At 39.7% G+C, this 27,923-nt stretch overlaps 3 protein-coding genes across 7 annotated transcripts; 2 read left to right on the top strand and 1 right to left on the bottom strand.

Moving 5' to 3' along the window:
- The first annotated feature begins 433 nt into the window (after positions 1 to 433).
- On the top strand, positions 434 to 12,851 carry LOC141759113 (WD repeat domain phosphoinositide-interacting protein 1-like). 4 transcript variants are annotated; one of them, XM_074621107.1, is made up of 12 exons: positions 434 to 863; positions 4,401 to 4,483; positions 5,056 to 5,222; positions 5,343 to 5,439; positions 7,154 to 7,251; positions 7,343 to 7,435; positions 7,521 to 7,591; positions 7,985 to 8,092; positions 9,400 to 9,564; positions 9,654 to 9,761; positions 9,871 to 10,010; positions 11,501 to 12,851. In XM_074621107.1, the coding sequence occupies exons 1-12, from the start codon at positions 778 to 780 to the stop codon at positions 11,620 to 11,622; spliced, it is 1,338 nt and encodes a 445-aa protein (XP_074477208.1). In that variant the 5' UTR covers positions 434 to 777; the 3' UTR covers positions 11,623 to 12,851. The 4 variants fall into 4 exon arrangements, with proteins under 4 accessions (XP_074477208.1, XP_074477207.1, XP_074477210.1 ...); XM_074621106.1 differs by having other exon boundaries at positions 5,053 to 5,222; XM_074621109.1 differs by having other exon boundaries at positions 434 to 867.
- Positions 12,511 to 23,604, bottom strand: arsg (arylsulfatase G). Of its 2 annotated transcripts, none has more exons than XM_074621101.1 (11): positions 23,532 to 23,604; positions 19,300 to 19,542; positions 18,878 to 19,113; positions 17,758 to 17,872; positions 17,327 to 17,473; positions 14,959 to 15,167; positions 14,787 to 14,867; positions 14,594 to 14,702; positions 14,095 to 14,215; positions 13,884 to 13,974; positions 12,511 to 13,502 (listed from the first exon to the last, which is right to left on the bottom strand). In XM_074621101.1, exons 2-11 carry the CDS (start codon positions 19,527 to 19,529, stop codon positions 13,222 to 13,224), a joined length of 1,620 nt encoding a protein of 539 aa, XP_074477202.1. In that variant the 5' UTR covers positions 19,530 to 19,542; positions 23,532 to 23,604; the 3' UTR covers positions 12,511 to 13,221. The 2 variants fall into 2 exon arrangements, with proteins under 2 accessions (XP_074477202.1, XP_074477201.1); XM_074621100.1 differs by having other exon boundaries at positions 23,312 to 23,572.
- LOC141759110 (monocarboxylate transporter 7-like) lies at positions 20,710 to 27,923 on the top strand. The gene is made up of 6 exons (XM_074621099.1): positions 20,710 to 20,842; positions 24,956 to 25,196; positions 25,300 to 25,443; positions 25,580 to 25,708; positions 26,084 to 27,025; positions 27,675 to 27,923. The coding sequence occupies exons 2-6, from the start codon at positions 24,959 to 24,961 to the stop codon at positions 27,854 to 27,856; spliced, it is 1,635 nt and encodes a 544-aa protein (XP_074477200.1). The 5' UTR covers positions 20,710 to 20,842; positions 24,956 to 24,958; the 3' UTR covers positions 27,857 to 27,923.

Here is a 27,923-nt window from a genome sequence, read left to right as displayed (position 1 = left end):
TACATGATATGGTTCACTAAAGTATTCCCAACCATGCATGTAATATATATATTTTACTGATGTATTAATGTCCACCAGTATTTTAAGACACAAACAAATATTATATATATATGTTTTTTTGGGGTGGTGGGGGGGGGTTATCTTTAAATATGGTCAAATAAGACCAAGATAAATTTGTTTAGCAGTTAAGTCTATGGTTCCCAGGGTCGTGGATGTGTGCTCTGCATTAACTAAGGAAAACGCTTCATCCAATGAAATCATCAAAACAAAGCCTCGTGACAAGACTGAAAGTCTAATTTGCCAATCAGACCTCTTCCCCTTAAATGGGGGGATCTTATTTGATTGGCAGCTGTGGCGTCCAATCAACAAGAGGCTTTAAACAGCTCAACCAATAGAAACGCCGGGAAGGAGAGTTGAGAGAGCCAATCAGGACGCACCTGAGCGTGACGCATCCACCCATCAGCTGTTTTTTGTTTTGCTGTGTGAACATTGGAAGTTAATAACATAATAACAACATAGAGTCGACTGAGGGAAGTGAAGCGGCTCATTAAGGAGGTGTTATCGTGTATCTTTTCTTCAGATTTTGATTATATAGTTCCCTTTGGTATGTGTGTTGTTGATGTGTGCCATCTGAGCCAGAGACATTCCTCTCTCTGAAGAGTGCGAGCGTGGCGCTTGGAGTCGGATCGGAGGGGGCAGAGGAGGGAAGCGGGTTCCGGCGGGTTAGACCCGAGCCCCAAGGCCTCCGACCTCGGCCCAGCGGACCTGACGGCTCCGATGGAGTCTCAGGAGAACCAGGATTCACCGGACGGCCTCGATGCGAACCGAGCCTTCATCTGTGCCTCCTTCAACCAGGACACCACGTAAGTAAGCGACCTGCAGGCTGGGCCCAGCATGAACTCAATCTCCTCTTCTGCACCTGACTGTTGCATCATTATTTACAGTCTCATTTTACATACTTTATTTTCTGACACTCTTATAAGGCTATAGCAGTATAATGCCAACAATCAGGCAGTTGTGTGGGTGCATAATGAAACTACAAGCTCCTGTATATGCCTCATTAAAACTTCTAGATTAGTCTCACTAGCAGCTGAAAATGAAGTAGGCCACTGTGTTAATCTTCAAGGCCGGTTGCACATTAAACTAGTCAAACCAAAACTTCTGGCTGTTGTGTAATAACACTTTTTTTTTTTTTTAAACAATATTTTTTATTGAATTTTACATATAAACATATATACACATACAGACAGACTAACAATATTAATAATTAAATTATACAATGAAATGTTTAGTCAGAATTTCCACAGTAATCAAAGAAAGAGAGACATGACATTTCATGTATTTCCCATATCTAACAAAGAAAAAAAAAAAAAAAAAAAAGATAAGACAAAACAAATAAATACCTCAAAGAAGAAGAACAAAAAAAAAACACAACAGTGTAATAACACACATTTCTTTCTTTTTTAAACAATATTTTTTTAGTAATCGTACATATAAACATATAAACATATATACACATACAGACAGCATAACAATATTAATAATTGAATTATACAATGAAATGTTTAGTCAGAATTTCCACAGTAATCAAAGAAAGAGAGACATGACATGTCATGTATTTCACATATCTAACAAAGAAAACAAATACAAAAAAAAAGATAAGACAAAACAAATAAATACCTCAAAGAAGAAGAACAAAAAAAAAACACAACAACAGTGTAATAACACACATTTCTTTTTTTTAAACAATATTTTGTATTAATTTTACATATAAACATATATACATATACAGACAGACTTACAATATTAATAATTAAATTATACAATGAAATGTTTAGTCAGAATGTCCACAGTAATCAAAGAAAGAGAGACATGACATGTCATGTATTTCACATATCTAACAAAGAAAACAAAGAAAAAAAAAAGATAAGACAAAACAAATAAATACCTCAAAGAAGAAGAACAAAAAAAAAACACAACAACAGTGTAATAACACACATTTCTTTTTTTCTTTTTTTGTTTTAAACAATATTTTTTATTTAATTCAACATATAAGGCAAAGCAAGGCAAGGCAAGGCAGCTTTATTTGTATAGCACATTTCAGCAACAGGGCAATTCAAAGTGCTTTAAAACATTCAAGAACATTTTGACAAAGTGCAAAAGAACATTAAGACACATAATTAAAACAGTTATAAAAAACATTAAAGATTAGAAAATAAAAACAAGCTAAAAATAAAAGCTAGGATCAAAGCTAAAATACAGTATAACACATAAGATTAAAAGATCAGTAACTTTATTTCACAAATTATATTAACTTGTGCAAAAAATCCCATTCATAACACTATCATTAAATTATATATTTCTTTACAGACTGTCCAGATAAAACTACAATTTTAAAGCCTATGAGTTAAATACAATCCACATAAATATACACACAGGTAGAGGTGCAAGGCAAGGCAAGGCAGCTTTATTTATAAGCTAGGATAGAAGCTAAAATAGAATATAACACACAAGAGTAAAACAGTATAGTGCTAACAATCAGGCAGTTGTGTGCGTCCATAATGAAACTACAAGCTCCTGTATATGCCTCATGAAAACTTGTAGATTAGTCCCTACTAGCAGCTGAAAGTGAACTAGGCCACTGTGTTAATCTTCAAGGCCGGTTGCATATTAAACTAGTCAAACCAAACTTCTGGCTGTTGTGTAATAACACACATTGATTGAAAACAGGCCTGTTCTATAGAGTTTCATGCAGGTTTCCAGCTTCACCTCCTCCTTGATTCACAAAATAAGATAAGATAAGATAAGATGAACCTTTATTAATCTCCGGAGGGAAATTCAGGTGTCAAAACAGCAACAACAGCAAACAGAGTGAAACACAGGAGAGGTAAAGGTATACAAAAATTATAAAAACAATATTAGAGATATAAAAGATACAGAGTGAATGGGTGAACATAGTGTGTACAGTCCGTCAATACATACATGTAGTATGTGCAATAAATAAATGTAGTATGTGCATATGTGCAGTCTATAAAGTGGTATATAGGATGTATAGTGTAAAGTAAGTGTTACATGCTAATAATTAACATGTAACTGTTATAACAACTGTGGTATTTTCTGAGGTTATAGCAATATTATTGAAAACAGCTTTACATTCAGAGGGTCTTGCGACTGTGTAATTTTGACCACCCATACCTGTCTACTGCACCATGTTTAGGGATTATTAACTATAACAGACAAATCCAGCAGATTATACAGGTGTCCCCCTTACATAAACATCTCCTGTGGTTCTGATTGTAAAACTAACCAGGTGGCCACACCTGGCCTTTTTATCTCTTTGTCCTCATGTTCTTTTCAAAACTTCAGCCATGATAAGATAAGGCAAGCTTCCTTGGGGGGAGATTTCAATAGAAGTCGGCTGTGCTGTCTAAACAAGATAAGATAGTCCGGGAGAAATCATGGCTACCATCCTTGGAGGAGGTAAAACCTGGATCTGACCTGGTGACCTCCTCCTGTCAGTTATGGACATACATTGGCCTCATGTTACTACTACTACAGCATGGTTCAGTTATCAGTAGTATATGATGCAAGTATATGATGATCACACTGTTGTTTCAGATGTGTTTTATTGTGAAGCATCATTTTTATTGCCACGCTTCTTTTACGTTTAAACATATAAACAAACAGCATGTTAAAAGACACAAGAAGAGCACTCTCCTAAAATAAGAAAATAAATAAATACATACATAATAATAAAAGAAAAGTGAATAAATACTGAATACAAACATGATTACATATTATATATATAATATAAAAATACACACAAAAATAATAATAGATAAAAACAGTAATAATAAATATAATCATGACAATAATAATAATGAAAATAATACTATTATATAATACTTGTATAACTCCACCTACAAAATGTTTATAGCCCACATATCAAGGAAAAACACTATGATGGGAAGCAACAGTCCTAGAGCCAGTGGCATCCATAACATAGATTTTACCCCATTTTCAAGTGATTGTACATGTATGTGTACATGGATAATCCTATTCTTTTCAATAGCAAGCTATTCCTTTTAACCAAATCCATTCACTAATCTGTTCTAGTAATACCAAATAAATAAAAAAAACAAGGTTTTCTGGGATTATTTTACTGCAACAATGGTAGACTATGTGTATCAAAATGTTGAATGTTATTATGTGTGTGTGTGTGTTATCTTTGTGTGACAGCGAATATAACACGTCAGACTTCGTGTGGAAAAGTTTCAGGATCATTTTTAAACCACTGTAATTGAAAACTGTAATTATAGTGTTATTATTGTATTTTTCATCCTATAACAACAGTGGATGTCGCTGGTAAAGTGGTCTTGTGTTTGTGTTTTTGTTTGTAGTTCTCTGTCTGTGGGCACCAAGACTGGCTACCGGCTCTTCTCCGTCACCGCTGCAGACAAACTGGACTGCATCCATGAGGGAGGTAAGATGGACACTATGCTTTAACTCTCTGCAGCAGACTTAAAGAGTTAACACAACCGGAAGTATATAATGTGGCATGACAGCTCCCCCTGCACCGCCACACCTACAAATCCAGTCGTGCATATGCAGTATATGAACACTGTGACACGGCAGCATGCATCCCCTCCCTAAGGTGACATTACTGCAGAGTTACGGTATTATTTGAGCTTTTGTGAGGTTCACCATGGTCATACAGCAGCTCAGACATGTTTGCTCATCTGCAGACGGAACGTAAACACAAGAACACTCAGTTTTCTAATCCTCAATAGCAACAACGAAAGAGAAAGTTCAGAGTCAGTTTGAGGAAGTCTTTGTCTGGGGACTGACAGTGTCAGTTAATGTGTAACAAACATTGGGTAGCTGAGCGTGATAACAGTAAAAGCCATTGTCGTTTGTGATCAAAGTGCAGGAAATTGTACAGGAATAAGAACATATTGTATTTGCCTCCACCAGTGCACTGGTAATGTGAGCTTTCATTGCTTTCTGAGTAAAAGTACGCAATCCAAGGTCTTTCTCCCGTCCCTCTCCCAGTAGAGTGTCAAGACGTGTACATAGTGGAGCGACTGTTCTCCAGCAGCCTGGTGGTGGTGGTCAGTCTGTCCATGCCACGGCGAATGAACGTCTACCACTTCAAGAAAGGGACAGAGATTTGTAACTACAGCTACTCCAACAACATCCTCTCCGTCAGGCTCAACAGACAGGTAAGAACAGGAAGTGGATCTTTCTGCACCTGCAATCATCAGAGTTGTTGCTTCGGGTCTGTGCTATCGTATATATTATTTTTTTATTCATGATTTCTCCGTCTGTCACCGTTTCCACAGCGGCTGGTGGTGTGCCTGGAGGAGTCGGTCTACATCCACAATATCAAAGACATGAAACTACTCAAAACCCTGCTGAACACACCCACCAACCCCACAGGTACGCTCAAGCTGTTATAAAGACATTTACCTATTTATAGACCATATCAAAAAGTGTGCACATTGAAAACGTGTTGTATTTCCCTTATAAAGACAGAAAATACCACTACTTTGTGAGGGAAATGTCTTTATTCTTAGATTTTTTGGTTACTGGAAAAAAAATTACTAATAATTCCTGATATATTTGATATCAGGACATCTTTGACTACATACATTCTGAAAATCAAACCTTTTTACTGTAACAATTTAGAGATTTTCCAAAGTAAAAGTCCCATATTTGTACCTTGAAAAAGCTACATTTCTGAATGATTGTGGTGCTATTAAAAAACATTGCTCCATAATTCCTGACAATGACTTCAGGACATCTCTGATTACATACTGTATATGCTGAAAATCCAATTTTTTACTGTATCAATTTAGAGATTTTCCAAAGTAAAAGTCCCTAGAAGTGTATGATTCAACTTTTTCCCATGGTCTACTGTTAAAAAGTGAACAAAAAACGCAATATATCGTAATATTGATTCACACTACTCGAATCGCAATGCTTAAAAATATCAACACATATTGAATCGGCACCCAAGTATTGTTATCGTATCAAATCGGGAGATAAGCATATCGTCCCAGCCCTATTGATTCCTAGAGACTCTGACCAAAATCTTGTTAATTACTTCACTTTAAAGAGGCCACTATGGTCACAAGTGACATTCACAGGATAATGGTAAACGCTACCACACATAGTTTAACAGTAGCACGACAGAGAGGAGTCACAAAGCCAGCAAACTGACTCAGTAATGTCAGTCGTAGAACTAGTTCGCTAACGTTAGCCACCAGAAGCTACTGGTCATACCAGACCAAATACAGTAAGGCTGTAGAAGCAAAATCACAGTTTGTATGGCAAGGGTGCATTTTATTGCTTATGAGCTCAACTTCCCATTTGAATGTGTTATTTCCTCTTTTAGAATGTACATATCGTTGCTTTAAAGGGGACATATCCTGAAAAACTAACTTTTTCAGTGCGTGTGCATATACATTTGAGTATCGGGAAAGCATATCAACCATTTTTTTATGTGCTGCCGAGATCAGAAAACATGTGATTCAACAAGCCATTCGGATTTGGCTCCTCTTCCTGTGTCACATACAGGCTCATTAAAATATATCACCCACAGTTTGAGGACTACCTTTGCAAAGGTGCGCCATATTTTTCTCGCAAGCCAATCAGAGCAAACTGGACTTTTTCAGGAGGGGGCCTTAAAGAGACAGGCACTAAAACGGAGCGTTTCAGACAGAGGGTGAATACAGGTATATTCAGACAGACTGTATGAGAAAAATAATGTGTTTTTTGAGCATTAAAGCATGCAAACATGTTCTAGTAGAAACCCCAAATACTAGTATGAACCTGAAAATGAGCATGATATGTCACCTTTAAAGCTACTTGCCAGGGTGCACAGTACCAATGTAGTCTTGTATTATTAATACTCAAAATAAAGTACTCAAACCATGCACTCAATGTTGTGTTTGTGTTATATTTGGGAGTGTTCAGGACTATACTAGACAAATAATAGACCCAGACAGATAATACATATGTAGCTCCGTTGTAAAGCAACTGGCAAATATTGGTCCATAGAATAGAAGAAGATTAAAGGTGGGAAAAGAATCACAAGGAAGGAAAAAGAAGACAGGAAACTGCCTAAACCATCCTCTGTTCTCTCTTGTAGGTCTTTGCGCTCTCTCCGTCAACCACAGCAATTCCTACCTGGCATACCCTGGCAGCGCCACCATCGGAGAGATCACCGTCTACGATGCCAACAACCTGGTGAGGCAATACCTTAAACTCTAAAATAGCAACAAAGGAAAAACAAATAAGTGGACAAGCGGCTCAGTGTTGATGCCGATGTCCCCTTTAGAGCACTCTGACGTTGATCCAAGCTCACGACAGTCCCCTGGCGGCCCTCACCTTCAACGCCTCCGGCACCAAACTGGCCAGCGCTTCAGAGAAGGTGAGGATTCCCTTTTTTCATCCCGTATACTCTGTTTTATCGCCCATCAGCGCTCTGTCCACTCTGACCACTTCCTCCTCTACAGGGCACCGTTATCAGAGTCTTCAGCGTCCCCGAGGGACAGAGGCTGTTTGAATTCCGCCGAGGGATGAAAAGGTTAGCACTCATGTTGTCATGTAGTTCAATCTGAAAGTATTAGCAAGCTGGATGAGATGATTCATGGAGATTAAACAAAGGGCTCGTGACAGGAAGGTCAGCAGTTTAAATGAGCGTCCCTGTTACTCAACAGTTAGTGTTTAGGTGAGTAAGACAACTCCTGCTGCTCAGTAGCCAATGGTTGTGGATGCACTTCCAGTGTCAATGTCCGAGTATCAGTGATTAAGACTACAGAAATGTGAGGAGCTGAATGGTGGAAACATTAGACTCAGGGACACTGTAGTGGTCTTAAATTTGGCTTATAAACAAATCATGTGTATGTGTTTGAGTAATGCAAATAAAAATGTATATTGAATCATAACTGTTCTGTCCTTTTCTGTCTGTGTGTGTCAGATATGTTAGCATCAGTTCATTGTCCTTCAGCGCGGACGCCCAGTTCCTGTGCGCCTCCAGCAACACTGAGACAGTCCATATCTTTAAACTGGAGCAACACAGCCCGAGGTAAACACACTCACAATCACATATACACACAGTCAGTTTGTTTCTACTGATTTGTTTTCTGTAGATCAGCTGATTACTTACTTGACTAACACAATGTGCTGATAAAGCTGATGTAGTATTGCTGGTACTTTCATCCAGATCAAAATAAACCCTGTTATTTGCAGAGTTCTTTGCTGCTTCCCATGTCCATTGTCCTTTTCTGAACCTTGCATGGTTCAGAGAAGGACAGTGGACATGGAATGACCAGCACCCTCTGCTGTATATCTGATGTAAAGTAATTCAGTTTTACAGAAAGAAATCTGAATGTCTCCAGTAATGATTTATTAATGTTAAAGTGGACCTATTATGCTCATTCTCAGGTGCATACTCGTATTTTGTAGTATATTTTGTAGTATATTTCTACTAGAACATGTTTACATGCTTTAATGTTCAATAAACGTTTTATTTTTCTCATACCGGCTGTGCTGCAGCACCTCTTTTCACCCTCTGTCTGAAACCAGGGTTAATATAGTTATCTAAAACTAAAACATAAACAAGCTGTGAAAAATATGTTTAGCAAACTGAAACTAAATAAAAACTAAATGAAAATAAAATAAAAACGAATGTCATTAAATTTCAGGTTTTTTTTAGCTACTGAAAAGGCTTATCACTACTGAAAAAAGGGAACAGCATGAATTTCCGTCAACTCTCGTGACGTTGAACCAAAGAAATCGAATGGACGTGATATTCCAGGAGACGGTGCTATGCCACCATTGCTTCACATCGGACACTAAAGTAGCGCGAAGATTAAACATTAAATATTATGGTCATTCCTACAGAGTACTCCAACCATGTATTTTGTATGTACATGTAGCTAAATACTTCTGAGACATACCTGGCCCTCTGAAACGTAACGTATTGAAAATTCAAAACTATTATAATCTTGTCTGAAACGCCCATTCTGTTGTGATTGGTCAACTGAACCAAACTCTTCGAACTCCGCTCCAGCTCCACTCTAACTAGCTTTGTTTGAGGGCGTTCCAAACTAGCCGCTAGGCAGGTATTATGCAAATATGTTACCTGGTGACATCACCACGTTACGGAAGAAAAGGCGGGATTTCAAGTAAGGTGTTTCAGGCAGTTCAGGAGCAGTGTTTCTGTGGCGGAGAGTAACTCCCTTTGGCGTGGACTTTGTAACTTTGCCAAACTTTTACATGAACAAAAAAACTATATAACACACTAAAGGAAAGGGAAAAAGCACAATATGTCCTCTTTAATACGCTTCATCTTTGCACCTTTAAACTATGACCCGTGTTGTTTCCTACCAGTCAAGACGAGGAGTCTCCTACATGGTCGGCGTACATGGGCAAAATGTTCACGGCAGCCAGCACCTACTTGCCCGCCCAGGTGTCCGACATGATGCATCAGGACAGAGCCTTCGCCACGGTGCGACTCAACATGTTTGGCCTTAAGAACATCTGCGCCCTGGCTACGTAAGGCAGAAGAGCAAAACCAGAGGGATGTTTTCTTAAGAGGTGTATTTACGTGTATTCACATCTTCTGTGTGTGTTTTGTTTGTCAGGATTCAGAAGCTCCCTCGCCTGCTGGTGGCGTCCTCAGACGGGTGTCTCTACATTTATAACGTGGATCCACAGGATGGAGGCGAGTGCGTCCTGGTCCAAAAACACAGGTGTGTATGTCTTAGTGGGCTGCATCGTGCATAAATGTCTAAATGTAAACAATATTCCATAACTTGAGTTGGGTGTTACGATAAGTTTTTGTCTGCTCTGTTGGTGCAGGTTGTTTGACTCCAGCGAGGAGCAGGTGGACCAGAAGGAAGAGGAGAATCCAGAGGACGTCTCTCCCCAACCAGCCAGCCAATCATACGCTGCCACTGTGGCTCTCCCTTCAACCCCGCCATCCTCCACCACTCTCATGGGTACAGTATTCCTAATCAGAAACTGATGAAAACCTTTCTTAACTGGATACTTGACAGTTACTCCTTAAAACCTACTGTGCACTATATCATTCTAGCTCTTATACTATATGTGTGAGGTTTTAACTGTGGATTCCACTGTTGTTATGCGACGTCCTGAAACCTGTTTTAAACATGGAGCTGTTTTGTTTAAAGATAAAAGATTCATATGCAAATAATATCGGGAATATTTCAAATTAAAATCCAAAACAAAAGTACTCCTAAAGTGATATTTCGGGTGTTCTGAATTGGTGTTGTATGAGGTACTCATCCATCCGTCAGTATATTACCTCCCTATTACTGCAAGGTTGGCGGCTCGATCCCCGGTTCCTACTGTCTGCATGTCGAAGTGTCCTTGAGCGATACACTGAACCCCAAGTCGCTTTACTGCAGTCCACTGCTCCTAACGATGGGTTAATTGCAGAGGTCAAATTTTATGTATGGGCCTGTGATGATGATATGATGAATCTAATAAAGTTTTTAATTTTAAGTTTGAAGTTTAGATGACAGTTTGGAGAAACAGACAGGAGTTACTGCACGGGAGCAAAACAATGTACTGCTGTGGACGGGGCTGGCAGCAAAACGTAATTTAGCCACCTATACACCTGAAAGTAATCAATATCAGTTTAAGTGTACGCTATATTTAGAATATTTTCACTGCTTTATTTTTCCCTAAGACAGCCTTTTTTTGACGGGGAACTGATCTACCTATCTATCTATACTGTTTTTGTCAACGGAATCTGGTGGCTTTGAAGAGAGCATAGATAAGTTTCACTTTCAGTTCAGTTTCCTGTTAGAAAGGGCTGTCTGACGGCAAGATAAAACAGTGAATATATTCTAAATATAGCGTACACTTAAAGTGATATTTCTTTTTTTTATGTGGGCCTTTCTTTTAGGTGGCTAAAATATGTTTTGCTGCCGGCCCCGTCCACAGCAGTACATTGCTTTGCTTCTGTGCAGTAACTTCTGTCTGTTTCTCCAAACTGGGGGTGTGCAGACCGTCATTTACTCTAGTTAATACACTGACTATGGAGAAGTACCTCATATAACCCCACTTCAAAACACCCGAACTATCCATTTAAGTAATTTTTGACAAAGAAATATTTCCTTAAAATTAGTTATTATCTGAGAAATGGTTTCATCAAAAACTCAAATGGCTCATATCTGGCAGATAAATAAGCGTCAATGCAGGAAAAAAGCAGTGCTTCGAGTACTTTTAGTGTTTTACAATATAACTGTTATATGTCTGAAAGTAATAGCATTAACCAAATTGTCTAATGAGTTTGGATTATAAATGTAGGGGGTTGGAAGTAGTAGTCGTCTGAGATGCCATCTAAGCTCTGACAGCAGTACACAACAGTACATCCTTTCGAAAACATATGTAAAAAAACAACAACAAAAAAACGACAGATTAGGGGCTACAAAAACCTTCTCCTCCTCCCTTCTCTTCCCAGGTTACTCTGAGGAAGGTGGAGCCCAGAAAGGCGAGGTCATCCCGGAGCACGAGTTCGCCGAGGGCCCCGTCTGTCTGGACGACGAGAACGAGTTCCCTCCGTTCGGCAACCAGAATAACTGACCAAACCTCCCTCTCATGAAACATAACAATCAGACTGTTTCAAGCAGGGAAGGTGGACAAAATATTCCTGTGTTGAGACATCGTGGATCCCCCACCCACCCTTCCACATGCACCCCTGCTGGCTTCGGGTCAAATCTCGCCAGAACGTTACTTCCTGGTGTTTCTGTATTCTGCGTCCCTCTCACTTTTTTTAAGGAGTAAAGATAAAAAAAACAAAAAAAACACTGTTAACTCCCATATTACGCCATTAACAACAGTGTTAAAACTTTTTATAAAATAATGAAACCCTGACAACACAGTGATGTTATTGTTGCACAATATTATCATGGTAGCAATCAGATTAGTGAGCAGACTGAATATACAACAGGCGGGCTTGGCCTGCAGCCGAATGTAGAGTAACCAGGGCTCGGATTCACAAAAATGCTCTTAAGAGAGGTCACCTGAAAGGTCATTTTTAGCAGCTTCTAAACAAGCTGATTGCTATCAGACAATAATATAAATATATTATAAAAAACTCATGTCTTGTTTAAAAAATCTTAGAAATTTGCGTCTGAAAATCTATCATAAGGGCATTTTTGTTAATCGGGAATCTGGGAGCTTATCAATGGGCATTAAATGCGTCATCACATCTCAGTAAACAGGAGCAGGAGTTCACTAAAGAAGGAAAAAGATGTCGTAAGTGTGATACACTATTTAAATCACGATACATGCGGTAAGTATTATATGACTTGCAGATGCAGCTGTCGTACTAATTATGGTAGCGATAGATGAGACTAAACACCTGCGGAGTCACAAATGTAACCTGATAATAATATGTGGAGGAGGAAAAGCAGTCAACAGCTAACTGTGAAGAGCTTGAAGCTGTACGCGACAAAAAGTTACACGTCCTTGAATTTCAGTGATATCCTGACGACCTTTTTATTTACTACATGATGCTGAATACAGTATGTTAAGTCATTTTTACTTTGATGTATTAAATATTCTTTTTTGCAAAATGTTTTAAGTATTACACATCGACGCATAGACTTACCGTGCGTAAATATATATTGAGGATTTTTACTGTGTGTATAAAATGTGTATATATAACATTTATATATAGCACTGTTGTAATAAGTAACATGGTAATACCATTTGATTTGCCAAAAGGTGGCGCTGTTAGGACACCAGTACGCTGCATTGAGCTGTTCAATACTGGACACCAGAAACTCATTAAAGCTGAGAAGTGATTCAACCTCTGCATGGTGTACTTATGATTTTGTTTTTTTAAATAGCATCATTTATGTTGCTAATGCTTGAATATTGTATAAAATCTCATCAAATATATAATAAAATAATAATAACGCTAAGATTTGGACATTAAAAAGCATTGTATAACGTATTACACTGCATTGTAGCTTTGTTTTTACTGTCTGAAGGATCATATCTGTCCCAAATTATTGACCTCACAATACCAACTGGTCAAAGTACAGCTGTCTCTGCTTGTTTGCTCGTCTCCTGCTGCGTCAGGACAAAAAACACCTTCTACAAACAAAACAGCTGAGCACGTCTAAAGGAGTTATCTGCCTCCACGTCTGTTTGAGTACGTCTGTGTGCTTCTTTTCAGCCCAGCGTGTGGCAGCGGCAAACAGCCTGTCTGGGGTCACAGCAGGGCGCCGCTGATGCGTCTGTGCTGTAGTCTGCTGTGGACACTGAGTTGTCGGTGGCAATGTCCCATAACAGCTTCTCCCTCCCGCGGGCGATCCTCTCCGCCGCCGCCCGGTACTCGGGAGTCTCGACCTGCAGGGGTGTGTCCTCGGCCTCGTCGCGTTCCAGATCAAATATCAGCGGCGGGTCATGGAGCTGCTGCCTCCCTGTTGCACCACCGCACGCCTCAGCTGCACCTGCAAAGAAACAAGGATATGTGTATTTCATATTACCCTTTTTTGCCTTGCCTAAACATTTTTCTTGACAAAATAAAATGCAACTCAAAAACATGCCTAGGTTAAGTGTGGTTTATGGAAACAGACAAAAGATGCAGCATGATGCACTATGAGAATGAAGCTGCTAAAACATCCTTTTGAGTCATGCTCTGAGAATACAGACAGGCCACTAGACTGGTACCACTACCAGCATGTTGACACAATGTCGTGCATACCCTCCACCATGGTGGCAGAACATAACAAGCAGCACTGCAGACGTACATTAATGAACACTGAGCGTAATGTAGTGTGACTGTTTCTTTGCACTGTGGACACATATGACAGGTCGTATGTGACCTTTACCTGTGATGTAGAAAGCTTTGTGCTTCTCTGTTCGAACTGTCTGCAGGTCACCAAACTTCCCAGCAGCACCACTGTTAGGGTGGAACAGAAACTACAAGAAAGAGGAGAAGAGCTGCAAGAAGACCCCAAGAATGCACGGCTCCCACTGACAGAACAGGGGGAATTATTTGTATAAACCAAAGTAAGATTGACAACAAAAACTAGTTAGTACCTCATGACCAGTCTGTTCACCATGCAGGAGGATATTTGTGGCGTCGATGCCGTCGTAACGCCGGTCTGAGGGGGGAGTTACCTCTGCCAGGGACAAAAGGGTTGGGAAGATGTCCATACCACTGCAAGAGGGTAGAAAGGGGACTGTTTTGCATCATGTGTTCAATCTTAAATTTGAAATCTTTGACCTGCTGGTGGCGCTAGATGAAAAGTCACAGAATCACCAAAGCCTTTAGGATTCATCCTCTGGGCACCGTGGAGATTGTTTACCAAATATCATGGCAATCTATCCAACGGCTGTAAAGATAATTGCCAAAAAAATTATCGACCAACCAACCGACTGACATTACCACCCCGCTAGCATGGCTAAAAATGTCTCTGAATGTATCTCCCTCCCAAATTAACTAGGACTATGCCTTGGTAAAACAGGATTGGATCTATCATATTGATCTAGTATTTGAGGGATTTAAAGTAGTCTCTTATTAGTAATATGGAAATACCTGAGTAGGGCAGAGCTGGTGGTGTTTGCAGGGATCCTCCCGGGCCAATAAGCCACTGTCGGCACCCTGTGACCTCCCTCCCAGGTGGTCCGCTTAGCTGAGCCTCCGCCTGACACACAGGCAGAAGATGACTTTAGCAATAAAATGCATCAATCCCCCTCATTAGGCATGCATGGAAGCAGTTTCCAATTACCTCTGCTGGTCTGCCACTTTCCCATGAAAGGTCCTACACTTCCTGCGTACTGGCACTTCTGTTCCCATGGACCGTTGTCACCTAAACACAACGCACACACATACAAAAGTGATCAAGCTTTTTCCAGAATAACACTGGTAGTTAGTAGACATAATCCATCCAGCTGACTAACCGGTGAACCAGATGAGAGTATTGTCTTTGTCTGTGTCATCAGAGGCGCTCTTTACCGCCCCCACCAGGCTGTCCATCTCTCGCAGGCTGGCAGCGTACACTTGGTCGTCATCTGTGGCGGTGGCAGAGGCGTCCGGGGGGAGCGGAGGAGCAAGGGGAACGTGCATGTGAGCCAACGCTATGTAGAGGAGATAGGGCTGTCCTTGTTCCCTGCAGAGACAATTAATAAAGTGACACCGTGTCAGACAACTTCAGTGATTTGTTAAACATAATGCAATAGCTACTGTATATAATAATAATAATAGTATATAATAGTATATCTCACATATCAGCACACAATACTGGCACCTCTAACATAACATTTTGAATTTTAAGGTTTAACTACTTTTTCAAAGTATATTTTGTGGGTGTAATCATGTTGGAAAATATTCTGTGTGGCATTCAAAGTGCATGAATGTGCACACTAAAGCATGTTTCCTTTTTTAAAATCAGGTTTGCCGTTTCATCTTATTTGTAGAAATGCAGTTTCTAAATTCCTGACATATCTGGAACACAGCATTAGTCACTTTAAACGGCTGAAGACTTGAAGAGCCTGTACAATATCGGGTCTTGACAGCACATGACTGATAACTGCCGCGCTAGTTCACATGACCCTGTACTATAGCATGAAGGCATGCTGCCATACAGCTGCAAATACCAGTGTTTACTGTCCTCCTCATGTTCCATTTTCCCAAGCTTCATGCTTTACTGGCCTTATGTTATCTTTTTCGTATTAACAAATATAAATAGACACATAAAAAACACATAAAGGAGCTATAACATTGCACTTGGGTGACATATTACTTCATTAACATAAACAGGAACTGGAAGACAGACAGATTGGTGGTCAAAGCATAGAGATAGAGATGCTCTGCTTTGCGGACTCATTTTCCATCCTGTGGTGGTGATGTGTATGCCTATGGAAGGCGACGAACTCCAGGTGGTTACAAATGTTAGCGACCGCTGCTGATTTACCTGATCTTCCCTCCTCATGTTCCTCCCAAGTGAACCACAGTGTGCCCTCAGGTGATTATCTCACATAGCTCAGATCTGTCCACTGATAACAGCTGCACACTGACAAAAACAAGACTCCAAGCAGTAATAAACCATGACCTTGACCTTTACTTGTATTATAACCTCCAAAATGAAGTTGTTTTGCTCCTATCATGATCGGGTTAGCAATGTCTCGCATGACATGGGAGACAACAACATTTACTGCAGTGTTTTTGGGTGGCTGTTTCATTTCCTTATTGACAAGTTTCATTTCTTCAGTATCTTCGCAACCACGTTAAAATGTTCGTTTCACCCTCATACACACTTGACAGACCGGCTGCTGAGTCAGTGGACGACATACTGACACAAAAGTAGAAGCTTATTGTCTTTGGAAGGAGCACCTGTTTGGCTCAAACACACAGGTGGCATAATTAGGTTCAATAAAAGGGGAGATCACGACCCCCTTCATTCACAGCATATTTGCACAACAGCAGCCTGTCAACATTTAATAGGGGAGACCGGGGGCAATTGTAACATCTCAAATTGCACCAATCACAAACGAGATAGAACCATGAAACTCATTATGCACGTGGTCTGTGATGAGCCCTCTCTGCCTGCCAAAGGACACACTGATGTCTCTTCTTTATCAAAGTTTTTCTGTCAAGACTTTGTTGGAGGTATGAAAGTAATCAATTGTTGTATGGATATTAAATAGTTTTAACTATATCTATATTCTTGGTAGTTTATTGTGGTCCTTGGTGTTTATATGAAGGTATTATGCGTGTTGTTACAATCGCCCCTGCATGTGGGGGCAGATGTAACATTTGACTCATTGTGTTTCAAATCAATATTGTGAATCTAACATTGCTTGTAAAAACATTTGATGACTGTTAACAAGTAGAACACAAATACAAGTTACCTACATGAAAATTGTATCCAAATAGTTCCAGAGGATTTTGAGTAATGACATCAAAACCAAACTTTGTCACACTTGTCCCCGGTCTCCCCTACAGGAAACTCTGGTTTACAGGTCACACGGTTCTTGTTATTATGATTAACAACTACATCAAGCATGCTGTTTTTTAATATCATATGAAGAAACTGAATCAGTGTAACCTTGTAATTTATAATATCATTATATGCATATGTGTGTCTTCTGGACCTCTGACTTATTCCTGTTACTCCAGAGTGGAGGAAATGTGATTAAGAGAAGAGAATGAATTGTAATACAGAGGGTTATGTCAAATTCAAATGTGTTGTATAAGCGATTTGTTCCATAATCAGCAGCCTAATATAAATCTTTTATTGTATTGTGTATGTGTGCAGCTGTATTGTACCTTGCATTACGTATAATCCTGGTTGCAGTGGATTTGTATTGCTCCGTTAGCGACCACAGATCAAGCGGCTGCTCCACAATACTGCTGTTTTCAATCAGAGGAAGGCCCACTTTGGAATAACAGCCACCATGCACACTCCTCTTCAATCTAGACCATGTGAACAATGGAGCATAATGACATGGTAAATGGTATGCGTGTGTTTATGTTTGAGGCTGTCAAGTGGTTACAGGTTTTGGTATAGGGTGGTGTAGGGAGGCAGGGTGTCGCCTGATCAGAAAGAAAGCACTACAGTATTTACCATATGTACAGCTCTAGGTCTCGCTAAGCAGGTTGGGTGGCATTTAAACATCTGATAGAACAACAATTGTCAGTAGAACAACTTTCATTATGGCCTCTATATGGTGACGTATTTGTTAAAGTATCAGCCTCACCTGATCACTTGAGGTCCAGATGAGTCACAGGGAGGGCACTGTGGCAAATTAAATCCAGGTATGTCAGTACAGCCCATGTCATTACTGTAAGGAATACCCAGGTAGTAGTCAAAACCTGCCCGAGAGACAACACACATGGTGCAGATATTTAGACAAACAGCTGTAATTACTTGTTGTTGCCATAAGAACATCTGCCCTGCAGACAAAGCTACATTATGTTTGGATTGTGCCATAACGAATGCACTCATATACAAACACACACTTACACATTTACACATTGTTACCAAGAAGAAATAGTTCTCAACCAATAACATAGAGTGTTGTATTAATATACGTGAGAAATTGAGTGTGAAAGCTCCTTTTTGACCTTGGAAATAGTAGTTTGACAAAATAATCTTAAGGTATATTTACAGGTAAAATACTCTCACAAATGTGAAAACACCATTCATTTTGGTGTTTATGTTCGGCCTGGTTCAATTATCTTACAATAAAATACTTCTGTGTCTCTGATGTCTCTATATGAACCGGAAATTGTCTGAAAACGAGGCCAAGTGCAACATATTGGAGGGAGGAGAGCTTGGTCAATCGAAAGGGTGCTCCAATGGCTTAAAGATGCTAAAGTGTGCATCACCTGTTGAGTAGTTTTATATTTTGTCTTTGTCATAACCTCTGTTCTTTCTTATATCTTGCTTTTCTATGAATTATCCTATTATAGCTTGTGGCTGTGGCGGGTGACTCTCCTCCTAGGGTTTACTGAGGTTTCAGATAACTTTAATCTCACCTGTATGTTTTTTTTGTACTGTATGTTTACCAAAGGATACAAGAGAGGCGAGGGAAGCAAAACATAGTTGATGGCAATAGGGTTTATTTGCTTTTAAATTTTGATTTGACCATTCCTGTAGGCAATGAAATGTTCATACCCAAAACTAATCTGTATTGACACTCAATTTAAGAGAGGTCTGGTGTTTTTTGAGAGCAAACTTTATGTTTTAGGCTGAAAAGATGAGGGTTGAGTTCAACCAAAATTCACACCTCTGTGAAATTCCCACCTCATCCACGCCTGTTGTGTGTAGTTGGGTTCCCGGGGGTTTTGGGGTATAGATGTCAAGCTCCCACTCACCTCTGTTAGTTGGGCCGTATGGTCCATTGTGGCCGAGGTGCCATTTCCCGATCATGGCGGTGTAGTATCCCGCCTTCTGTAGGAGCTGTGGCAAGGTGACCTCAGACAGAGGCAGACCGGCCACAGAGCCCACAGCAAAGTTATGAGTCACCCCGTTTCTCAGGCCGTAGCGGCCCGTCAGGATGGCAGCGCGGGATGGAGAGCAGGTTGAAGCAGGAGAATGGAAGTCTGTCAATCTGGAAAAAGAAAAGGACATTTCACCTTGTTGACATTCATTCATACTCAGGAGACCATATATAACCTTTCCTGTTCAGTACAAGCCCAGGAGACTATGATATGGAAGAGGTTAGGATATAGGATTTACACCAGACTTTGATAATATGACCGGGAATTTAGTGCTACCTAACAGATAAGTTATCTACCTTTGTCCTTGCTCAGCCATCAGATTGAGGTAAGGCGTGTTGTTGTTTGCCTTCTCTCCAGGCTGGTTAGCATCTAGGTCACCCCAGCCTATATCATCTGCCAGTATGATGATGAAATTGGGCTTCTTACTGGGCTTATCACCACTAGCTCCATGTTGGGACACCGTGTGGAGCAGCAGACCACACATCAGCATCCCAGACAGGAGAAACGGGGTGAAACCCTCTGCCATTTTTGGTTAGAATCTGCAATGGGTTACATGTTTCATTTAAACCTTAGATGGCAAGCACTGTTAAACAATAAGCAACTCATGCAGGTTATAATGCAAAAGTCAACAAAATTAAATTAAAGTTGCATGATAAATGTATGTATGACAATTAGTGAGGGAGCGGAAACTGTCACCAAATCAGTTCACAAAATGTGAAACTGTTCTGTAGCTGAACAACTACATTATTCCCTTCTCCTACTATTTGTACCATATACAGTAAATAAAAAAAAAAACAATGATATCATCTTATTCTTGGATCTCTCACATCTCTGTTAACTGAAATAGCTTGCCACAGATGAGACTATATGGGTGGTGCATGGTCCTATCAACTTTGGTTTAGTTTTGACTGAAACGGGTAATATGCAATGAGTGAACTGTGAAATGTTCCTGTATTATATAGATGAAAATAAAAAACACACTGGGCTACTTTCCATGAAGTAATCCCAGACAGAATAAAGTGAGCACACTTAAAATCATTTAGAAACATTTCTGTAAATGTCATGTAAACAAGAAACCAGTCTGTAACCAGGGATTAAGAGAAATACAACTATTTCCCCTACAACACATAGTTTCATTACAACACATGACAACACATGGATTAAATAAAATGCCAAATGTGTTGCTTTTATCACAAAATGCACGGTTGTTGTGCTTAACTGCCCCGCTACCCTGCCTTAACCCATTTTCTCGCTATAACCTTGTGGGTATGTAAACATAGGGACGTATGGGATGTATATGTTCTTAGTATGCCTTGTACAAAGTATTTCCTTTTATAATTGTAATGTAACTTATTATTTTTCATGGAGCTTCCCAGCAAAAAGCATTTCACACGATTGTACCCGTATAACCGGTGTGACAGTAAACATCTTGAAACTTGAATAATAGTGTCTCTCTCACACGCACACGCACACACACACACACACGCACACACACGCACACACCAGCCATGAACTCAGACCTTTCCTCAACAGCTGGAGGAGAACACGCTGTAGCTGTAACCAGAACTCTTTAACCCTTTTCTACCTCTCCAGTCAGTTAGGGAGGGCGTGTTCTCATGAATGCAAGCTTGTGTCACACAGAGCATATTTGTAAAGTGTGTTTGAGTGCATGTTATGTGTGCATCCCCCACGTGTGCCTATGTGTGTGCGCGCCATACAGTCTGTGATTTACGCACGTGTGAATGTACACGGTTCACTGCAGGCTGCGCGCGACACGAGTGGGATTACAGCAGGAGTAGTCACGCGACGGACGGAGAAATTACCTACACTCACACACAGGTGAGACCGACTACTTCAACACAGGTTATGTCATTAGTTACGAGTAGGTTTGACTTAGTAAAAAAAAACGGTATAGATTCAGCACGTCTTGAATTAAATACATGGCTCAAACAGGCGACATAGAAGTACTTATTAAGGACATATGGCTGCGACCCCCTCCCACCACTCTTCATTAAAAAATAATAATAATAATAATAATAATAAATTGACCTGTTTAAAACCAATTATTTATTTTACAATTTGTTGAACAGGGCAAGGCAACACAGTCAAACAAAACGTTACTTGTATGTGTTAAATAATGTTTTAATAATAGTAATAATAATAATAATAATAATAATAATAATAATAATAAATTGTCCTGTTTAAAAAAGATTATTTATTTTGCAATTTGTTGAACAGGGCAAGGCAACACAGTCAAACCAAACGTTACTTGTATGTGTTAAATAATGTATTATTAATAATAATAATAATAATAATAATAATAATAATAATAATCATTTTAAAAATAAGGTGTATATGGAGGTGGGTTTAGTTGTTTTTTACCTGCTATTTAGCTTTAGGAAATGGATATCTATATAGGCTAATGGGATTAATAATACTTGGATGATATTTGGTCTGGAACTACTTTTAAAAGTTTTTTTTTTGTTTTTCTTTATTTGTATAGCACATTTCAGCAACAGGGCAATTCAAAGTGCTTTACATAAACATTCAAGAACATTGCGACAAAGTGCAAAAGAACATTAAGACATAATTGAAACAGTTATAAAAACATTAAAGATTAGAAAATAAAAACAAGCTAATATACTATTTAAACTGTAATGTCCATAATATCCCTGTTGTATGGCAATCGAACCACATCCCTATCTGTAATTACATTTTAGATATCCATAATAGCATTTCTCCTATAGTCAAAATGGTATTCTCACTAGTCAGAATGGTAATTAAAGATATCCACAATAGCATTCTTACTTGTAGAAATTGTATTTCAATATATCTACAACTTTGTACTAGTCAAAACTAAATTTAAGATATCTTTATATCCTTAAAAAGTACAAGTGGCCGTTTTGACATTAAATAGCAACTCGATATATATATATTGCAGATATCTGTAATTTAATTCTTCCTAGTCAAAAAACATTCCAGATATCCACAACGTCATTCTTCCTATGAAAAATTATGTCACATGTGTATTGGACTTTCAATGTCAGATATCCACAGTTGTATTTTTGATATGAACTTTCTGGATATCTGCAATAGAATTCTTATAAGGAAAAATTTACATTTCAGATATCTGCAATCTAATTGTTACTAGACGTATCTGAGTCATTGTGGCCTATTATTATCTTTTTGGATATCCAGATAACAGATATCCACAATACATTTGTAGATATCTGTAATTGCATTGTTTATAGTCATAATTCTAATTGTAGATATCTGAAATTGCATTTTTACTAGACACAATGCCAATTGTGGATATCCGTTATGACATATTTACTAGTCAAAATGTATTTTGGATATTCAAAATTACATTATGGATATCTGGAATGGTTTTTCATATTTAAATATCTGAAATGAAAATTATGACAAGTAACCACTGGATTGTAGATATCTGATATGGGAGTTTTTCCGAGAAAGAATTCATTCTGAATATTAAAAATGCAACTGTGGATATCTGACATAGAAAGCCCAATACACGTGAATGGCTAAAGTGATGTAATTTTTCCTAGGAAGAATGACGTGGATATCTGAAAGTGGATAGGAAGAATGTCATTGTGTCCCAGTCTAGCTATCAAAGGTTAAAACGGCTTGCTATATCTGTTGCGTAGTTTAAACTTGTGACCATTGTTCCTCTTTGTTGACACAATTGAATTAATAGTTTAAAAGCAAAGATTAACTCAGTCAATACTTTATTTTATTTGCAAAGATAATCGTCCTCTGTGATAAAAGCAAATCCTACTATTCTGATTGCATAAATAAAGTAAAAAAAACAAAGAAAATACTCAGATGTTATGCATATGGCGGTGTGTTCTTTATACTATGACAGTTTTCTACATAGATTTCAGAAGTTGCAGACAAAAAAAATGTGTGGCTAGTAGAAATGTTCAGTGACCTGCCACAGTGGCACGTGAGGAAAAAAACGTAATTTTAGACCTTGCCCATAATGCTTTACCCAGAACCATGGCCAAAGCACATTTTAATGGGTTGTAATTTCCAAAACCGTATTATTGATCTTACCCAATGTGCTTTTGCATAAATCATTGATTAGGCCCAGGCTTGTGCAAAGACTGTATTTGTACTTTAAACAGTAGCCTGATAACAGATGTACAGAACCAATATAAGCTGCTATAGAAAGAGGGAAATAAGAGGGGGGATAAGAACATGTCAGCATCGTATTGACTACCCTACCCTGTTCAGACAGCAGCTCATTTCTGTAACAGAAGACTAGAAGCAGGTTTAACACAAGCTCACCTCTCTGTGATGAAAAGAGGAGCAGCTCAACACCTTTAGGCGCAGAGTGAGTAACGCTCACTTCTCGACACTTTCTTCTACCTAAACGTGTCGGTAACGCGGCTGAACTCTCAAAAACTGTCGCATATTTAAGGCTTTAAATGTCCCCATGTGTCTGTATAAAATATGTTTGTTGTTTTTCATAAGTAAACACAACTATTAAATTTGATTAGCTACTCACTACGAGTCCCCAGTGTTGTGACGCAGCTACGCTAATCCGCGTGCAGTACGAGCGCGTTCACGCGTTATTGACCTCCCCTCTCAGTGTCCCAACAAGCACACTACTTGATTTAAAGGTCCGATATCGTGCTCATTTTCAGGTTCATACTTGTATTTTGTGTTTCTACAAGAATATATTTACATGGTATAATGTTAAAAAAACATTTTATTTTCCTCACTCTCTCAGTCTGAATATACCTGTATGCACCTTCTGCATGAAACGCTCCGTTTTAGTGCATTTCAACGGAATTGTGTTGCTATGCAACAGTTTGGGTCCATGTTTACATCCTGTCAGCTGATGTTATTTTAAATACACTGCATCCAGGAAATAAACTGGGACACATTTAGAATGTTTTATGTTTAAAACCATGTAATGGTCTAAATATTGTATATTTGTGACATCACAAATGGACAGAAATCCTAACGGCTTGTTTCAAACGCACAATTTCTGAACACGGGCTGTGTGTATTTCTCCGTATATTGAGTGTTTTGATAGTTTACCAGTATTTATATAGCACTTAAACCTGCTTTATAATATGAAAGACATGAAAATCTCACTTTTTACAATATGGGACCTTTAACAGGTTCACCGATTTATTTGCTTTTTTAGGGGTGTCAATTGCTTAAAATGTTTATCGTGATTAATCGCATGTTTGTCCATAGTTAATCATCATTAATCGCAAATTAATCACACAGGGAAGGGAGATTTGTCAAGTATTTAATACTCTGATCAACATGGGAGTGAGCAAATATGCTTGCTTTATGTATGTATATATTTATTACTGGAAATCAATTGACAGCACAAAACAATGACAAATATTGTCCAGAAACCCTCACAGGTACTGCATTTAGCATAAAAAATATGCTCAAATAATCATTACATGCCAAACTGCAGCCCAACAGACAACAACAGCTGTTAGTGTGTCAGTGTGCTGACTTGACTATGACTTGCCTCAATCTGCATGTGATAAAGTGGGCATGTCTGTAAAGGGGAGGCTCGTGGGTACCCATAGAACCTATTTTCATTCACATATCTGGAGGTCAGAAGTCAAGGGACCCCTTTTAAAATGGCCATGCCAGTTTCTCCTCGCCAAAATTTAGCGCAATATTGGAGCGTTATTTAGCCTCCTTTGTGACAAGCTAGTATTTGGTACCAATGGATTAGGATGGATTAGGTTTTGTAGTTTAATATACCAGTATCTTCACTCTAGCTTTAAAACTGAGCCTGCTACAACCTAAAAATTGTGTTAATGCGTTAAAGAAATTACTGACATTAAAACAAATGCGTTAATATAGCGTTTCTTTTTGACTGCCCTATTTTTTATTTTTTATTTTCAAATGCTGACCCACAATGCAACTCACTAAAACTGTTATTTCTCTTTACAGGGTATGGCACTGTGTGGTGTCAAGGGGCCCCGTTTCTTGGGGCCCAATGTGTACCCAGAAGCCCCTGATGGAGGCTGGGGATGGTTGGTGGCTGTGGCCTTCTTCTTTGTGGAGGTTTTCACCTATGGTATCATCAAGATCTTTGGCATCTTCCTCCAGGACCTGATGGAGGAGTTTGGAGAGACCAACAGTCGGGTCTCCTGGATTGTTTCCATCTGTGTGTTTGTCATGACCTTCAATGGTGAGTACAAAACCAAGTAATGTACAGACTATGGATTGAAATTACCATGAAGCCGTGAGAATTACTGTACCACAGTCTACAGTAAACATTGTGTTCACATCAGGTCCTCTCTCCTCTGTGATGACTAACCGGTTTGGGTTCCAACTCGTTGTTATGATTGGAGGATTCCTTATTGCCTGCGGTACCATTGCAACCAGCTTTACCACTTCCATCAATCAAATATACCTGACCTACGGATTAGTTGCAGGTATTGAATTGCTTTTTTCCTCATTTGTCTCCCTGTTTGAACATCACACAATGCTCTTATTCTTTGGACTGGTTTCTTTTAGCAGCTTGTTAAACTGAATTACAGTTTAAAGACATGCATCTTTACCACTGTGCAGGTCTGGGCTACTGTCTGACCTTCCTGCCCACTGTGACCATCCTCTCTCAGTACTTCACCCGTCGACGGTCTATGGTCACAGCTGTGGCTTCCACTGGAGAGTCCCTGTCCATGTTTGCGCTTGCACCAGGTGAGTGCAAGAGCTTCCACTGATGATGAATACAGCTGGAGAAGACAAACTAGGAAATTATTTAGCTTATTTTTAAAATCAAATTATACATTTTTACCCGTTTTTAAAGATTCACGCTTATAGTGGGAACCACTGGGCTTGGGCTAAGAGCCACATACAAGTATTGAGATACAGACCAACACGTTGTTTTTAGTCTTTTCATTGAACATTACTAGACTTATCCTTTAAATGTAGAGAAGCACAGCTAAATGAATCACTGACAGCACGAAGGTCATTTCCATAGCAGTCTATATACAAGTCCGATCTTGAACACCCCATTCTTATTATGCAGTTGTATTGATGAACATTCACTAAATTCCTCCTCTTGCCCCTCAGCCTTTTCTGCTTTGAGGGACCGTATTGGCTGGCGACGCACCATGGCAGTGATAGGAGCTTTGCAAAGCACCATCATCATCTGTGGTGTTCTGCTTCGGACGATCATTATCAAACCCAGAGCGACCCGTGAGACTAACAGATTGTCTCCAAAGGTACTGGAAGCTCTCGATACACCAGAGAACGTAGAGGACTCTATACTAAACAATACCTCACATGCACAAAATACCTCCCACAGTCTGGACAATAAGCTCTCTGCGAGCACTGTAGACTCTGGTGTCCAGTCTCTAAATGACGCAGGTGACAGCAGCCAAGAAGAGGAGATTTTACTGCACGAAGATGTGAGGGAATCTGTGGAAAACGGTGTGGCAGAGATTGGAGAGTTTGAAATAGAGGAGAAAAAGAGCGAAGATGCAGAGAAACAAGTGATGAAAGATGAAAAGCCATCGGTAAAGTTTTCCAAAGTTCTAGACTTCTCCATCCTCAGAGAGTGCAGCTTCATTTTCTACTCTCTGTTCGGACTGTTCGCCACGCTGGGCTTCTTCGCCCCTCCGCTCTACATCATCGAGCTGAGCGTGAGTCGAGGCGTGGAGCGGGACCGCGCCACCTACATGCTCTCCATCATGGCTGTGGCTGAAATCTTTGGCCGATTCTCCATCGGGTGGATCCTGACGCGGGAGAAGTTCAGGAGGAAAAAGCTGCTTGTGCTTCTGGCATGTGTGATTGCAATAACCACGGATCTGGTTGGATTTACTTTGGTTTGGGAGTTCTACGGCCTGGCTCTGTGCTGCGCTTTATATGGGTTCTTTATGGGAACCATAGCGTGCACCCACATCACCATACTGGCTGAGGATGATGTGGTGGGCATAGAGAGGATGTCTTCAGCTGCTGGGGTCTATGTGTTCATCCAAAGCTTCGCTGGGCTGGCTGGACCCCCACTTGGAGGTAAGAGTTATCTCGCAGTGATGAGTTGATTCTAAATACAGGTTTATTGTTTCACTTTACTACAGCTTTTATATTCTAAGAGGAACAGTGTGTAATATTTCAGATGATCTATTGAGAAAAATGTAATATAGTATTCATAACTATGTTTTTATTAGTGCATAATCACCTGAAACTAAGAATCTTGTGTTTTCGTTAGCTTAGAATGAGTCCTTCATATCTAAATAGGGAGCGGGTCTTCTTTACGGAGTCCGCCATGTTGCTCTGTCATGTTTCTACAGTAGCACAGAACGGACAAACCAAACAATGGCTCTAGAGCCTTTCGCGTTTTTTCGTTACCTGAAGGCCACCGTAGTTCCCTGACACGCTTGTGAAACTGCGGTAACGCCGCAGAGTGCAAAACCGTGGTACCGCCAGCTGCCGTCTGACTTCCGTTGCTCCTAAAGTAGTGTTATTATGGTATGGATGGCCTCTGAGCGAGGCGAACAGTGTTACCAAGGTTTTACACTCAGCGGCCCACCTTACCGCAATCTCAAAAAGGGGAGTAGTGAACGGAGGGGTACTCAGTTGGTTGCAATCTGCAACCACACCACTAGATGCTGCCAAATCCTACACACTGTCCCTTTAATGCTCCCTTTTAATTCTGCCCCAGGTGTGCTGGTGGATATGACTCAGAACTACGGATCAGCCTTCTACTCCTGTGCAGTCGGCATGGGACTTAGTGCCGTGTTCCTGGGTTTGGTAAAACCTGCTAAGAAAGGATTACTCTGTAGGAGGAGGAACTCAAAAAGCCTTGAAGACGTACATGAAAAGGAAGGGGACTCCAAGGAATAGAGTGCAGCACATAAACCGGACAAAAGAACCGACAGTCCTCCGGATTGCTCTGAAGTAGACGACCAGG

This window comes from Sebastes fasciatus, chromosome 20 (genome assembly GCF_043250625.1).
Source record: "Sebastes fasciatus isolate fSebFas1 chromosome 20, fSebFas1.pri, whole genome shotgun sequence".
Lineage (NCBI taxonomy): Eukaryota > Metazoa > Chordata > Actinopteri > Perciformes > Sebastidae > Sebastes > Sebastes fasciatus.
Note: the sequence above shows the minus strand (reverse complement) of the source record. Positions and strands in the feature narration are given on the sequence as shown.

Excerpts from the sequence above, each read along its gene's own strand:
- LOC141759113 (XM_074621106.1), top strand. The coding sequence starts at position 778 with ATGGAGTCTCAGGAGAACCAGGATTCACCGGACGGCCTCGATGCGAAC. Across the intron at positions 8,093-9,399 it reads CTGGAGCAACACAGCCCGAG|TCAAGACGAGGAGTCTCCTA; the intron begins GTAAACACACTC and ends GTTTCCTACCAG. Across the intron at positions 9,565-9,653 it reads AACATCTGCGCCCTGGCTAC|GATTCAGAAGCTCCCTCGCC; the intron begins GTAAGGCAGAAG and ends TTTGTTTGTCAG.
- arsg (XM_074621101.1), bottom strand. The coding sequence starts at position 19,529 with ATGGCAGAGGGTTTCACCCCGTTTCTCCTGTCTGGGATGCTGATGTGT. Across the intron at positions 19,114-19,299 it reads ATGGCTGAGCAAGGACAAAG|ATTGACAGACTTCCATTCTC; the intron begins GTAGATAACTTA and ends TTCTTTTTCCAG. Across the intron at positions 17,873-18,877 it reads ATACGGCCCAACTAACAGAG|GTTTTGACTACTACCTGGGT; the intron begins GTGAGTGGGAGC and ends TCTCTCGGGCAG.
- LOC141759110 (XM_074621099.1), top strand. The coding sequence starts at position 24,959 with ATGGCACTGTGTGGTGTCAAGGGGCCCCGTTTCTTGGGGCCCAATGTG. Across the intron at positions 25,197-25,299 it reads GTTTGTCATGACCTTCAATG|GTCCTCTCTCCTCTGTGATG; the intron begins GTGAGTACAAAA and ends TGTTCACATCAG. Across the intron at positions 25,444-25,579 it reads GACCTACGGATTAGTTGCAG|GTCTGGGCTACTGTCTGACC; the intron begins GTATTGAATTGC and ends ACCACTGTGCAG.